This window comes from Primulina eburnea, chromosome 10, assembly GCF_022965805.1.
Source record: "Primulina eburnea isolate SZY01 chromosome 10, ASM2296580v1, whole genome shotgun sequence".
In the NCBI taxonomy this organism is placed as follows: Eukaryota; Viridiplantae; Streptophyta; class Magnoliopsida; order Lamiales; family Gesneriaceae; genus Primulina; species Primulina eburnea.
This window is the reverse complement of record NC_133110.1, coordinates 4,251,662-4,267,786: the sequence shown is the minus strand read 5'-3', so window position 1 is coordinate 4,267,786 and position 16,125 is coordinate 4,251,662. Positions and strand designations below refer to the sequence as shown.

The window sequence follows — 16,125 nt, the reverse complement described above, 5'->3', positions numbered from 1 at the left end:
TCTCGATCTGAAGGGAACTCGCGCGCTTCCCTTTCTTTTATAAGGGCCAACGATAGATAATCTTGAAGTTACACAAATACCCCTCATTTTAATTGAGAGGGATTTATATTTACATTTTAAACGGAAGAATTTCAAATCAAATATAAGCATCGGTTGTTTTAAAAATATAAATTATGGTTGCGAAAATTACACTGGAAACCTAAATTTATTTTCATTTAACTTCAATCAATTTAGAGTCCTAATTAAGATTATGTTGTTTGATCGAACTTAGTCATTGAGTTTATATATATATATATATATATATATATATATATATATATATATATATATATATATATATATATATATATATATATATATAATGTGTTTGAACATGTGTGTTCTCCTCTTGAAAGAACTTTTTTTATTAATTTATTTATTTATTTTGATTTGGAAAAAAATCTTTCAAAATTTAAAATATACCAAAATTCATAAGCAAAAGGTTAAGATCTTCAGCTTTTGCACTCATTTGAAAAGTATTAAAATTTTCTTTTCCACTCTTTTATTCAAATATTAAAACTATTTAGGTGTTTTTAAACACATTTAAAAAGTTCGGTTTAGTAAAATATCATTCTATTAAATTAGGGCTCTTTGTATCGAAATTGGTCCAAGAATGCATGACCCAAGTGATTAAAGTTTGCATACTATCAAAATAAAGTTTGCGTAATATCACTAGAACATATTTGAACTCAACTAAAGTTTTATAAATTTATGGAAAGTTGTTTTTTCTCGGTCATCCATATTTGTCTCTTTGCGATTTTGATATTTTATATTGTCAAAGTTAAGTTTTAGTCCACTATATTTGTTTTTTGACAATTTTAATCTTTTTCCAATATAGCGCTGATATGTCATCAGTACAATGTTGACATGTGTAATGTCACACCACTCTCTGTGAAATGATTAAAATTATCAAAAATCTAAAAATACGTGATTAAAATTGAAATTTGATAACATACAATATACACAACAAAAAAGCATTTTTCCCTAAATTTTAACACAAATTAAAATCATTAACAAGATTTGTTTATATAAACTTTATCATAACCTTTTCTAACTATTTGTCTACTAACCATGACTTTTCAAGTATGCTATTTTGAAAACAATTAGCAATCAACTTCAGTCCAATGTCATTCCTCTCCACCGTAGACGTGTTCGGACTATTTTTGCCATCCCATTAATAATGGCATACAATTTAGTCACTATATATTATCATTGTCCAAACCGATTTTTCCATGTTTGCTTTAGGGTCGTAGATCATATCCAATTATCCAGATGTATTTCGTGTAATAGAGGAGACAAGAACAAATATTATGACGAAAATGAAAAAAAATATAATTATTTTAAATCTTTTAGTCAATGAAATTAGAAAATTGAGGATGGACGGTCTCATCTATCCGCCTTTCCTTGACTCCGTCACTCATCCTAATCATATAGGTACGAGATTTACTTGTCAAACATTGACTTCAACACCAACAAAATAACATACAAAGATTAGTGGATAAACTCTTGTAGACGGTCTCATAGATCAATTTCGTAGGTCGAATATCTTATTTGGATCATCCATAAAAAAATATTACTTTTTATTATGAATATCGATAGAGTTGACTCATCTAACAGATAAAAATTCGTGAAATCGTCTCACAAAAGATTTAATCACATATATAATTTAGGGGCTAATTTATATGCCATACGTTTCTTCCATTGAGATATTTATTTCCGTACATGTGTAATTAGGTTTCGTGTCTATCTAATCAAAATTTTGATAATATTAATTAAATCTTTTTTTTTTTTTGATCAATTAGGTGCTTGCCATGTATGCCCTGCCTGCCAACTTTCTTCCGAGGTTTCCTCAGTTACAGGGCATTCGTTGGTTCTTTCCTAATCATGTACCACTTCTATCTTTTAGCTTTTGCCTCACATAATAACCAATCAAAATCACACACACACACTTACACTATTATTATTATTATTTTTTTTAGAAATATTATTAAAATTACTAATTATAGTGAAAGGTAGGTTAAGATTCAAAATAATATAAAATTTGAATATGCATATGTTTGAATTATCTCGAACGATAAAATTTACAATTTTACTTGAAAAAATTATATGCCAAATTTAAAGATATTCTATTTTTTTATGATATGATATAATTTGTTTCGTTTCATCTTACCTCCTAGTATATTTGTTTCTTTATATTTACAGTGTAACATGGATGGTGTTCTTTTTTTTTTTTTTACGAGGTTTTGAAATTATATATATCCCTCATACTAAAAAATGTTAATGTCATTGATGACTTCTCTAGTATATTTATTGAAAGATCCAAGACATTCACTATATTTTGTGTCAAGATTTGTTGTAAGTTTTCGTCATAATTTCATCATTATCGTCGTCGTCATTTTGCATCTTTTAATCGAGACTTCCGGGGGATGAACATCACAATCATTCTCTACAAAGATTCTTGTGTATATAGTTCATCACAAAAAATATATATAGAAAATACAAAAATTCACGTGAAACGGTCTCACTAGTTAGTTTTATAAGATATATATTCTATTTGAGTTACTCGTGAAAAAATATTAATTTTTATGTCAAGACTATTAATTTTTATCGTAAATAAAGGTAGAATTACCTATATCACGACTAAAAGATATGTGAGACAGTCTCACAAACTCACTTATGTTGTCACTTGGCGAGCAACGTAATTTTATTATATCTATATTATGAATGCTCGTGGTATTAACATTGCAAAATGGCTAGCTAGATTGATCAAATTGAGAATTCCATCGTTTTAATAAATTGGTTTATGATGAAAAATTTAATTAAATCAAACTTGTGAGGATATTGAGCAAATTATCACAATCAGATTTCACATGCCATTAGTTCAGTATCGAGCTCAAAACTTATATATATATATATATATATATAAATTTGAATATTGTGATAATATTATTTAAAACACGTAATTTCGAAGAACATGGGGAAAATTTTACAGTAAAGAGGTTTGAGAAAATGTCATTTTTTTCACAGACACATTGAAACATATGTCGGTGCTATCCAAAACTCACATGGAATCTATGCATACAACCGTGCGTGATTAGCATTTTTTTTTCTTTTATTGATTTGATTGGTCTGAAAAATGGATAATATTCGTCTGACTTTTTCTGGGAAAAAAGGGGTCAAAACCAGATTTAGCTGATATATATAGGTGGAGCAGAAGGGGCGGTGCCGGCCAATCCACGTGATAGGGACGGTGTGAGCATGGTGGCCAGCGCTTGCTTACTCCGCCACACACCTGGTACCAAAATATCACGTGAAATAGTCACGATTCTTCGATGATTGCAACGTAATATATTATTTATGTTATCTAACTTTACATTCTTGCTCAGCTACTTCTCTCCAAGTCACGTTTATTCCATTAATTTCTCTTGGAAAGTTTGGTTTCATTAATTTTCCCACACACTTTTTCATTCTTTTTTTAGGGGTCATAATTAGTAATTGTTGTTGCCAAAAAATGTAATTATCCATACATACTCTATAGATTCGTAAACGGATCCAAGTAATTGCACTTAAACTAGATCGTAAATGGATCCAAGTTGCACGTACAAAGAAAATTTTGTAGGTTTTCACCTGCATTAACAGTTTGTCTGGCGTAAACACTCTGACACTCAAGCTAGAAAATAATTTAATGATATTCTCTGAAAGATTTAAAGAGTTTAATAATAAAATAATGAGAGTGAACCTTGAATAAAGAAGTCATCTCTATATTTATAGATTTTTAACGAGTGTGTAACGGGCTTGATCTTTTGTAACTAATTTGAGTTTCGACTTTCAATGATGAGTTGAATAATCAAATTGAGTCATTTACCTTCGTTGAGAAATTTAAAGCTTTAAGAAATTAAATCGAGTCATTAATAACCATCATTAATAATGGACTATGTTTAATTTTCAGCCGGCTGACGATTCAAATATTTGTCAAGCACGGCATGCACATGTCTTATATTTCTAAATTAAACGAAGACAATAGTAACAATGAAATGAAATGTTGTAATCAAACTAAACTTAATAATTCATAATAGAGTACAAATCGTGTCCTAAGGCCTATCGTCAATTTTTCTGATAAGGAGATATCACAACTCCTGAAGGAGAAGTAGGTAAGACGATATCTCGGAGCTCTAAATTGTTGGGGTTTTTTTTAAAAGTAATTTAATTTTTAAAATTAATTTCAAAACTAATTTTAAAAAGAAAAAGGTTTGTAAAACTAATGCAATCCGCGCTTACGAAGCGCGGACGCTGCACACGTGGAGTCACGTCAGCCCGACGAAAAATTTAGCGACGGAATATATAAACAAAACCGTCGCTCCAATGGATTTCGTGACGGTTCTATAAAACCGTCGCTCATATTGAATCAGCGACAGTTTATTATCCGTCGCTACATTTGCATCCGCGACGGTTTACTAACCGTCGCTACAATGAAATCAGCGACAGTTTTTAAATTGTCGCTCCTATTAGCGACGGTTTTAAAACCGTCGCTATTACGAAATTTTGGTATTTTCAATTTCGTCGTACATTGCATGCTACGGATAATTGTATTAACGACGTGCATATACATACCGTAGATAATAGTATTAACAGCGTGCACATATATGACGCGGATAATCTTGAACTTTCAAAGGCTTGCATCTTTGCAACATGCAATGTGCGCTGCGGAAAATGAATTTGCGCGCTGCGAAAAATCATTTTTGTCGTAGTGACGACAGAGAGAAAAAGCAGACAAAAATTAATCACGAATTTTTTTTTTCAAGAACCTCTACTATTCGACCTGGTTTTTTCGTGATGAATTTTTGTATGTTTTTTTCTCTTTATTGAAAATTCCCATATCACAAATTCAAATATTTCGTGACAACTTGATCAGAAAAAACATGTACATTAACACAAAAAATTATTATTTATTTTTTTATAAAAAATAAATAAAACTCACAGGAAAAAACTTTTTTCGTGATGAATTTTTGTCTGTTTTTATTCTCTATCTTCACTACTAACAAAATGATTTTTCGCAGCGCGCAAATTCATTTTCCGCAGCGCACATTGCATGCTGTAAAGATGCAAACCGTTGAAAAATCAAGATTATCCGCGTCGTACATGAGCATGTTGTTAATAATATTATCTGCGGCGTACAGATGTATGTTGTTAATACAATTATCCGTAGCGTGCAATGTACGACGTTAGGCGAAATTACTAAATTTCGGAATAGCGACGGTGGTTAAACTTTTTTCGTGATGAATTTTTGTCTGTTTTTCTCTCTGTCTTCACTACTTACAAAAATGATTTTTCGCAACGCGCAAATTCATTTTCCGCAGCGCACATTGCATGCTGCAAAGATACAAGCCGTTGAAAGTTCAAGATTATCTGCGCCGTATATGTGCACGCTGTTAATACTATTATCTGCGGCATGTATATGCACGTCGTTAATACAATTATTCGTAGCGTGCAATGTACGACGCAATTGAAAATATCAAAATTTCGGAATAGCCCGTCGCTAATTTAATTTAGCGACAGTGTAGTAAACCGTCGCGGATGCAATTTTAGCGACGAGTAATAAACCGTCGCTGATTCAATATGAGTGACAGTTTTCTAAAACCGTCGCAAAATCCATTTTAGCGACGGTTTTATTTATATATTCCGTCGCGAAATTTTCCGTCGCGCAGTCATGGCTACACGTGTGCAGCGTCCGCGCTTACGAAGCACAGACGCTGCTCCACGTGAGCAGCGTACCGCGCTTCATAAGAGCGGATTGCATTTTTTTTTTAAATTAGTTTTGAAATTAATTTTAAAAATTAAATTACCTTTAAAAAAAAACCCCAATTGTTGTGGTATATTGAGAAAAAGCAATACAATAGGTAGAGTCGCAATTGTTTAGCTAACTGTTAGAGAAGACGACACGAAATCTTAAAGTTTACAAATAAATGTGTGTGACATCTGATAGCCAATATCTTCCGATTCATTTAAGATTCAAAGCATTTGCAGTGACAAGGGGCAAAAAGATTTACTACATGTTTCAGAAATAGATAATTTTATAATTGTACCTAAATGTACATAAAGACAGGTGCAGATCGATGATCGGTCGAACTATATTTTGCTAAATGTAATATCAAACTTAAATGATTCCTTACCAATCATTATTTCAACGAACAAGCAATCTAACAAGAAAAGAGTACCAATGAATCCAGTTTACAAGATAATATTTTTCATCTGGGAAATTAGAGAACTTGTGGAAATATTTTGGTAATATTTTATTTGCAGTCAACTTATTACCTGGAGTTCTATGATGGGCCCGAGCAGTGAAGGAGTGGACTGGGTTGGTTGAACCGTCTCAAATGTGATCCAGTTCCAGGCTGGGCCGTAATAATAATAATAATAATAAATATACAATAAATTGGAGTCCGTCGTCATTATTTTCAAGCAAGCTTTGTAAATTGATATACATAATCTAACAACCTTTAAGTTTATACATGAGATTTTATGATTTTTTTGATATTTCACGGGTTAATTAATTTAGTTTATCAAATGTTCATTTTTCTGCACATTTAAAGAATCACCACATTACACGGCCTTTCCATTTATTAGCGTGTTGATCATCAAATCCCGATGGATATTATCCTCACTTTTTTTTAAATGATTTTGATTATCAGATCTACTTTGAGAAATCTTTAACAAATCTATATTCATGATACGATCTCTCGAATTTATATTCGTAACGGTTTAACACGGTATATATTTAAAGTAAAAAGGCAAAAACTTATGTGAGACGGTCTCACGAATCATATTTTGTGAGACGGTCTCAGGAATTGTATTTTGTGAGACGGATCTCTTATTTGGATCATCCATGAAAAAATATTACTTTTTATGCTAATAGTAGTACTTTTTATTGTGAATATCGGTAGGATTGAACAGTCTCACAAATAAAGATTCGTGAAACCGTCTCACAAGAGACTTACTCAAATAAAAATTAATATTTTTGATAAAAAATTAATATTTTTCATGGATCAGGTCAAGTAGGGTTAGAAATACACATCACAAAATTATTGATTTAATTTTCGAAATTAAAAATTCAGGAAAATAGCAAAAACTAGGTGGACAATTTTGCCTTGATCGGTCCGACATTCAACGAGCATTTGTCTTGCACACAAGTCAAGCATTTTCGGATGTAAATCAAGTCATTGAACAGAGGTGCGTAAGAGATACTTTGAAAAATTATTCTAATACATGCACAAAATATAAGTCAATATAATCTCATTCATATGAATTTTTTCACACTTAACCGCCCCACTTATAAGACCGTAAAATGCTTAGAAAAGCCGATAGTCCTCCAAAGTCACACACCACTGTCCTCACAAAGTGACAACTACTCCATGGCGTGAACTTATCTTCTCACCGACTAGTGTCTACCTTAGAACCCTGATCGATCCCTACTTTATACTGCGAATTCACAGCATTCGACAGACAAAAATGGCTTGCTCAGCTGCCACCTCAATGGCTGCTCTTCTCCCTGCCAATCCTAGTCCCAATACCAAAGCTTACATTTCTTCTTCTTTTGCTGGACTTAGCAAATCCTTTTTATCCCATCTACCCGCTCTCCTTCTTCCACCAAAAGATGCAGTTTTGTTGCCCGTGCTGTAAGTCTTGTCATTTTCACTCTTTGATTTTCTTGTTCTTTTTCACAGTTGTGTTTTTTCCCCTTTCTTTATCTGTGAATTTGCATAAATCTTGAAATGGGTTACAATTTGTAAGTTTGTTTTGGGGAAGACCCTCTGCTTTATCTAGACCCGTAGCTGTTTTTTGTAATTCTATTTGTAAAGGTCCGACTTTGAGATGAATTTTACTGCTTGTGTTATCCATCGCTGTAATAAGTTCAGAATGTAGTTCATTGACGTAGGAATTCAACTTTTTTAATCATAAAATTCGACTTTACTACAATGCATGACTACATTATTCTTGTCTAAATAATCCGTTATATGAATATATGTCTTGTGACCAAAGTTTGTGGTCCTGTTCTTAGGATTTTAAGAGCAAATGAATATATCTTCTTTTTTTTTCAAGAAATTTTTATCCATTTCCAATTCAAATGTATTAGCTGTGATCTGCGCCAATTGTAATTCTTGAATGGATTATCTTGACATAGTGAACTTCCACTGGTTGGAAATAAAGCTCCAGACTTTGAGGCTGAGGCTGTTTTTGATCAGGAATTTATCAAGGTAAAATGATCTAGAGTGCCTTGTTTGATTGTTGACATTCTCTTGACGTGCAGAAAAGTAGTGGGACAGAAAGCTTTTTGTTCTTTAAGAAAATAATTTTTCTAAGGAAACATTGTTTCTCTATCCAAATCCGGTCTAAGCAGCTTCCAAAGTCCTGTTTAACAAAAGTATCAGTAGTTTAATGTTTTGATGCATTGTAGATTACCTTTTATTTTAAAAAATAAAGAATTTGAAAGAGAAGCCCTAAGTCACATTTTTTTTGAATTTTTTATCTTGCTTTCTTTAAGCATTTTCTAAATAAAAAGTTCAACTGATCGCCACTTTTTCTAAAAAAATACTCTTTTTAACAAGAGTTTTTCCATCGCAATGCACTTTACAATGGAGCTTTGTGTTCAACGTCTTGTTTTGGTTTGATCAGACCTATGTGTTGCATATTCCATCTGTGTGTCTGCATAGGGACCTCCATGTTTCCCTTCATGGGAGTGACAGGACTTGGTGATACTTCTTTTAGAGACTACTTTCCAAGATGTTCAATAAAAGGTTTATGAAAAGAGACACTCAAGAGTCGCCTCCACCTCTTTTTTGGCCTTTGGATTGTTTGAAGTGTGAAACAAGCTCCACCTCAACTCAAATCATTTTTTGACCACCTTATGTGCAACATAGTGCAATATCTCCTATTCATTGTATGGATATTATTATTTACCGAGAATTTTTACAGCAAGTTAAACTCTCCGAGTATATTGGGAAAAAATATGTTATTCCCTTCTTCTACCCTCTAGACTTCACATTTGTTTGCCCCACTGGTGAATCTGATTCTTGAATCTGTGGCCATATCATTTCCCTCATCTTTGAGTTAGTGGTCTTTGTTGATTGATGTATATTTGACTCATTCACTATTTATTTTACAGAAATTATTGCCTTCAGTGACCGATACAACGAATTTCAGAAGGTGAACACTGAAATATTGGGTGTATCTATGGACAGTGTGGTGAGTCTTCCAACTTTTTTTCTTGTATCTACCTAAGTGAATATTTTTGTGTACATTCCATATTGATTTTATATGGTCTAGAATTCTAGGTTACTAGTATTTTTCAATGATTTTGTGACCTTTTTTTGTGTTAATTGACTTGTGCACTTATTACTAAACCTTATTTGTAGTTTTCGCACCTCGCATGGGTTCAAACAGAGAGAAAATCTGGGGGTTTTGGTGATTAGCAGTATCCGTTAATTTCCGATGTGACAAAATCGGTTTCAAAATCATATGGCGTGTTGATTCCAGATCAGGTGCACACTATATATTACTGATTTGTGGCATCCAATTTATGCACATAATATTATATTTTGATACAATAGACTTTTTTTCTTCTTTGAGAATATACAAAGATTTATTTTATATACATTAATTTTTACAAAATGTAATCATGTTGGATGAGTTTTATTTTATGATGTATTCTTCCTCAAAAAAATAAGGGTATCACGGTAAAGTTAAATTTGATGTTTATTATAGAACAAGAAGACTCTTAGATAATAATAACTGGTAAACGTTTGAACGCGAGGCGTGAATCCGCAGTAAGTTGATAGATTAATGTCTGATGGTGAGAATCATTGATTGAGCTATCCATTTCAGTATCGTTATCTTACCATTTTCTTAGGATGAACGAGAAGGAAAGGGCCATGATTCAAGATATCCAGATAACTTGTTCTACCATTTCAGGGGATCGCATTAAGAGGACTTTTTATTATTGACAAGGGGTTATTCAACATTCTACTATCAACAACCTTGCAATTGGCCGAAATGTCGATGAAACATTGAGAACTCTTCAGGTGATGTAAAATATACGAAAAATCTCCAGCTGCTTTGTGCTTAAAAAAGAATTCATAAAACATGGTAAGATTCATGTTTACAGGATAAATATTAGATCGATATGTTGCAGCCAGCTTCTACCCCCATGTACTTTGTCGATCAAAGTTATATTAGTATGTTTCTTGTGCAGGCTTTGCAATATGTGCAAGAGAACCCGGACGAAGTATGCCCTGCCGGATGGAAGCCAGGGGAGAAATCCATGAAGCCGGATCCTATTCTCAGCAAGGAATACTTTGCTGCGCTTTGGGTCGAGAATTTATTCAGAGTCTCAACTATTGGTGTAATTTTCCAGTCGGAGAGGTCGTTGATTTTTTCTCTCTCTCCCATTTAACTATGTATCTATAGAATTCTTTGTTGAATTTTGACAATCCGGTTGTTATTAATACGGAAAATGTAAATGTCTCTTTCAGCAATTTGAAAATATCTGGTTACCACGAGCTTGCAAACCAAGAATTCGTCTTGGGAAATACTTCATCACAAATCATAAATAATGATTGGGCATCAATACTTTATAGATATTATACTGATGGTGAAAATTCATTTGAGGATATTTGACAACTTATTTGAAAAGTCTCATTGATAAAAACTTGTTTGAAAGCTTTGATTTAATATCCGATATTTGGATAACCATTTAATAACAATTCTCAACGGCGACATTCAATTAAAAACAAAATCTCGAGAAATGTTACCATCAAGACGATAGGTGATGTCAAACTGAAAGGCCACATTATTAGCTATGTCATTCAGCACCATCACAATTTTGTTCAAAAGATCTAGCGTGAAGATCACACTTTCAAGGGGTACCTATTTTGAGTCGTAATAATGGTAGCTTAGTTGGTCTAACATAAAGCTAAATTCATGTTCGAATCAACAACCATCGTTCTGATAAAAGGATTGCTCTTAAACACTAAAAAAAACTCAATTACGATATCTGCTGCTGCGGTCCCTATCACGCTCACGTTCCCGCCCATATTCTCTGCCTCGATCCCTTTCTCTTGGCCTGTCTCGTTCTCTACTTCTATGCCGAACCCTCTCCTCGTCTCGCCCCCGCTCTCTACTTCTTTCTTTCTTATCCCTTTCAGCAGCACCTGTCAATAACGTAACATCATCAAAATGTAGGATAAACCGATTATGTAACTCACGCAAATCAAATGCCTTTGCAGCTATAATGCTCTCTTCATTTGACCAAGTTCACTACTGAACAAGTGCTTTTTGGAAAACAAGTTCGCCTTATGTTGACTAATAAACACCATTCCTTCGTAGATAATCACAGCATTGTACATCTACCCTCACTGTCAGATCAAAAATATGTAAAATAACTCTAACCTTAATACCATTTTCTAAAGACCACCAATTTCCCTTCCAATCAAAAATCAGTTTGAGCCAAAAAGTCGCATAATTTTTCCCGTCAATTCTCAGTAGACATGCAGTAATAAACAAACACACTAAGATTGTAACCATAACAATAACATCACTGTCACTTGCGATGATGCAGTTTACGTATATATTGTTTGGATGATCACCAGCATTTTGGTCTCTAAGTTGCTTGGAAGGAAGGAGTTTGTAGTAGTAAGCTTTGCCCGCGGCTGATATGATAGATTGAAAAAAAGTGGAAATATGATGCAAACATTCCTTTATAATAATATTAACCAACCATTTCAAACATCTAAGAACATAACAAATTGATGGACTAAGACAAGTGTTCTAAAAATCGACCTAAGCTCCGGCCGACCACACTGAAAAAGTGCTAGTCGGCCAGCCTAGGCTGTTTTGCTCTGTTAAAGATAATTATCTCTTAATTCCTTTCCCATTATACATTGTTTCAAATATTTCGTTCATAGGTCTCTAATCATTGAACTACTTAAAGTATAGTAAAATGAAAAATAAGATGCCAACAAAAACATCCACCTATGACCTAACTTGGCAAAGTAAATGAAATTGTGTGCTTTGCAGATCAACGCAAATGGCAGAGTAAACATCCACAAGATTTGGTCAAATTCATTTGTCTCCCAAAATATAACATGGCACACTTAAAAATATGTATTCAGATTCCATCATGAGGGAACACAATTCACAGAATCATAAAGTACCTAGTTCTTCAACCTCCCATCCAGCACGTCCAACACCAGGAACTCCTAGAGCATTTTCAGTTTGTTGTGTTTTAGAACGGAACTTCTTTTTAAGATTTCCAAATTCATCGTACATCTCACCATCATCCTGATATCATGGAAATCAATCTGATTAATACCCCTTGGATCGCATACACCTGCATATCTAGGAGAGAATTTACACTACCTCTTCGGCCTCTCGTCGGCGCCGTTTGGTCTCTTCTATTTCTTCTTCATCTAGTTCTTTGTATCCTCCGCCACGCCCACCTCTAGAAGTGAATCATAATATAGTATCAAGATCAGCATTCTGCTAATACGTGAGGAAGAAGGAACAAACCCATCCACCTATACATTCCTCTCCAACTCAAAAGATTTTACACATGATGATAATTTGAGAGAGGAAAAATCAGCAATACGAGTAATCACTTATGTATTCATCTCTCTGTAACAAGATCACTCAACGATAAATTTCACATAGTTTACAAGTAAAAAACATAGTGCTTCAATATCAGTCTACCCATATAGTGGTATAAAATTACGGAGGAACAAAAAGCAGACAACAAAAAGCTAAAAACATCATCCATATACCTCACACCCCCCTCGTTATGTCCAGGTTTGTTAGTGTTGCAGATGTTACATTTTAGGCGCTTTGCCCAATTAATGTTTCCACACCTGAGAAAAACAGGCACAAAGTTAATACTTTCAGAGTCCGAAGAAACATGCATGCCAACACAAAAAGCCATCATACTGCGAGAGTCTAAATTAGTTAAAATTAGCCAAATCTTGCAGGCAATAATCCATTGCAGTCCAAATCTAACACTTGATTCATTCTCAATAACAAAAAAAACTGGCATCTATATTAATTTCGAATAAAAAGCAAAGACAAAAATATATGCAAAAAAAAAAAGGAACAACCAACAGCCATCACAACCTTTCTAACCCTTCTGATTTAAGTTCGTCAATAATCCTCATAAAAAATTATTATACTGAGAGTATTTCACCGTTCTTCAGAAATACAAATAAAAGATCCAATAGCTAGTACAATTGGGTTTCCACTAAGTTTGTTTCCAGTTACCTAAATATAAGAATGTGTAAAGATAATCCTAACATATTAACTGGTCACTGTGGGGTTAAGTGCACAAGTAATTATCGGTACATCCAGAAACGAGAAAATCCTGCCAATATTGAGAAATTTTGGTTGTCCGGTGGCAAAAAATGATATAAGCCAGATATAAAGAAAGTCTGTCGATTACTTTTTCTTGTACTTTCTTTTCTCTCCACCCAACATTTCTCAACTGCGCCACAAGCCCCATTTTTAGTCACCAAATATACAGCAAAGATGAGAGCTTTGAATCAAATTTTCGGGGAGTATTTCGTCACTCTCAATGCACGTAGTCGGACTAAACTAAGAAATGTGAGAATCAAGATTCTTATATGTAATGAAGAAACCAGATGTTCTTCGCTATAACTTACAGAGATATGGAAGGACAAATCTACACTCAACCTCAACTTCAACTAACCATTTAAAACATGGTTGAATAATACGTAGGTCAAAAGACAAAAACAGCTGTATTGATTGTCATTCCCTACTCGAGAGTGCAATATGCTATAGTTCATCTGACATCGGGAGAAATTCTACTTCTACAGAATCAAACAAAATAAAACACAACGAGAACAGTAAATGAAGATACACGAGTATTTATATTTAAAGATGATAAAAGTCAAAAGATGTATTACATGGGGCAAGGCCAGTCATTTGGACCAAAAAGCCCTCCTCCAGTACCACCAACTGCATGATTCTGGCCTCCTAATTCGTGCCCATCTCGGCCCCTACCTCGACCACCCCCAGTGGCACCAGCGGAGGACGCTCCAGCAGGGCGTGCAGTTCCACAGCGGTTGCACGCACCTCGAAATGCAAAGTTTACATTGCCACAACTGCTTCCACCAAAAAGTATAAGAATCTAGTTGTACAACCAGTTTTTAACTGAAATGTGAAAGATCACAGGCTTAAAAGAGCAAGAAAGAGCCGCTCACCAATAATCACATCACAGACCTTGTATTTGTACATAGCCAATCTCCATCTTGCTGCCACGCTTTACCTCTGCCTCTTCCAACCCCGTCATTCAAATCCTTTGCCGCTTCCTCAAGCTCATTGGGATCGCTACCCTGAACTGAATCACCAGCTTGATTCCCAAGTTCATCTTTGTTCTTTGACTCTGCCAGAAAAACTCCAATTACAGCTCCATGGAAATCTTTGTTGTTAAACCATTCAACAGCAGCTGCGGCTGCATGCGGATCCTCATACGTGACTGTGGCATCACCTTTGGGCTCATTTGTCACTTTATCATGGTACAACCATATCTTGGGACGCCCACTTCGTTTGTCTTTCTATAGAGCAAGAGTACAGCCAAAGAAACCCAAAGATTGAGATCATATTATGAATCATAAGCACATGGACAATCACAAGCACAGACAAGTCACAAGAGCACATAAATTTTTCAGGTATACTAGTATCAAGTAACCACAAAGTTGGTGTTTTGACGGAGAAAGTCTTTCAAGATATATTCTTAAAAAAGGAAAAATTAAAATTCAGAAAATGTTGCATTGGTCTTAACTTTGCCTTGATTCTCTTTAAGCAACAAAAAAAAACACTATTTTTTACCAACACATCTCAGCATTAAACATATTTAAAAAAGAACAGTTAAGTTTCGAACTTAATGAAGTACTTTGCATGCGATGTCCTGTAATGTAAACAATAGTAGATGAAAAGGATACCTTAAGCAAGCCAATTGTGCCAAAGTGCTCCGCCAACATATTCTCATCCGTCCCCGGGGGCAAATTAGAAACGTAAACAACCGCGTTCATGGAGGCTCCTTTGCCAGAATATTTCGACATTCTACTCCAATTTCATGAAGCACAGCAGCAAAAAAAACAGTAAATCCTGTATTCACCCTTGGATCGCGGTAGCTAGCTAAACACAAAATAAGGAAAAAATAAAACTTGTAAAATTTCAGAAAAAGATAGAACAATGAATTCATAACCATTGATAAGTATCGCTGGTGGTTAGCGAACCAGGGAACCTAATGATAACGGCCAATTAACATTTCCCCAGCGATTCATGACTGGGAATTAGGGTTGTGAAGTAAACAATTGAAACAAAACAGGTATAATGATAAAAGTAGAACCTGATATCTCCGAAGCGATTCTCCGCCACCGCCGTTGTACGCCGTCGAGATCGAGAGACGATGTAGATTGAAATGGAAATTGACGGAAAGTTAGGGACAAACTATTGGAGATAAATCTCGAGACAAAAATATGTAATTTAATGTTGCATTCGAGGTTGTTTAGGTCATTATGTCGTGGCTCGGCCCATCTATTCTTGTTCAGGTCCAATATAAACCTCCGTGCTGTTTAGCCCATGTCTTCAAATGGGCCCAAGTCATAATTTTGTAAAACTTCAAATTAAGGATTTTCAGTCCAATTATCTAAACAATCAAAGATATAATTTGGAATATGAATCATTTTGGTCCAGAAGTTCATATGTATTGGGCCAAGTATAAGCCCAAAAAAAAGCAACAACTTTTTGCACTAAATTATAAGAGGGGTAGTTTTGATATCCTGTACACCTATCGTGCACACTTTTGTAAGCACCGATGATGTGTCACTCATCTATTGGATGTGATGAATATAGAAAACTGTACATCTAATGGGTGAGTGACATCTCGTCGGTGCTCACAAAGGTATGCACAATAGGTGTGCAGGATATCAAAACTTGTTATAAGAGGCTTGTAATAATTGGATGATTTTTTTAATATAGGTGGTGTTTGGTTGGAAATTATTTAATATAAACCCAAAAATATGT

General features: G+C 34.3%; 1 protein-coding gene and 1 pseudogene across 2 annotated transcripts; one reads left to right on the top strand and one right to left on the bottom strand.

Annotated features, from left to right (window-relative positions):
• Positions 1-7,380: 7,380 nt before the first annotated feature.
• Positions 7,381-10,616, top strand: LOC140842648 (2-Cys peroxiredoxin BAS1, chloroplastic-like; annotated as a pseudogene).
• A 245-nt stretch (positions 10,617-10,861) lies between these two features.
• Positions 10,862-15,570, bottom strand: LOC140842647 (transcription initiation factor TFIID subunit 15). Of its 2 annotated transcripts, none has more exons than XM_073210701.1 (8): positions 15,449-15,570; positions 15,039-15,234; positions 14,317-14,651; positions 14,001-14,198; positions 12,852-12,935; positions 12,451-12,532; positions 12,246-12,372; positions 10,862-11,243 (listed from the first exon to the last, which is right to left on the bottom strand). In XM_073210701.1, exons 2-8 carry the CDS (start codon positions 15,156-15,158, stop codon positions 11,074-11,076), a joined length of 1,116 nt encoding a protein of 371 aa, XP_073066802.1. In that variant the 5' UTR covers positions 15,159-15,234; positions 15,449-15,570; the 3' UTR covers positions 10,862-11,073. The 2 variants fall into 2 exon arrangements, with proteins under 2 accessions (XP_073066802.1, XP_073066803.1); XM_073210702.1 differs by having other exon boundaries at positions 15,039-15,230; positions 15,449-15,565.
• Between the last annotated feature and the right edge of the window lie 555 nt (positions 15,571-16,125).

Excerpts from the sequence above, each read along its gene's own strand:
- LOC140842647 (XM_073210701.1), bottom strand. The coding sequence starts at position 15,158 with ATGTCGAAATATTCTGGCAAAGGAGCCTCCATGAACGCGGTTGTTTAC. Across the intron at positions 12,936-14,000 it reads AATGACTGGCCTTGCCCCAT|GTGTGGAAACATTAATTGGG; the intron begins GTAATACATCTT and ends TGTTTTTCTCAG. Across the intron at positions 12,373-12,450 it reads GCCGACGAGAGGCCGAAGAG|GATGATGGTGAGATGTACGA; the intron begins GTAGTGTAAATT and ends CCATGATATCAG.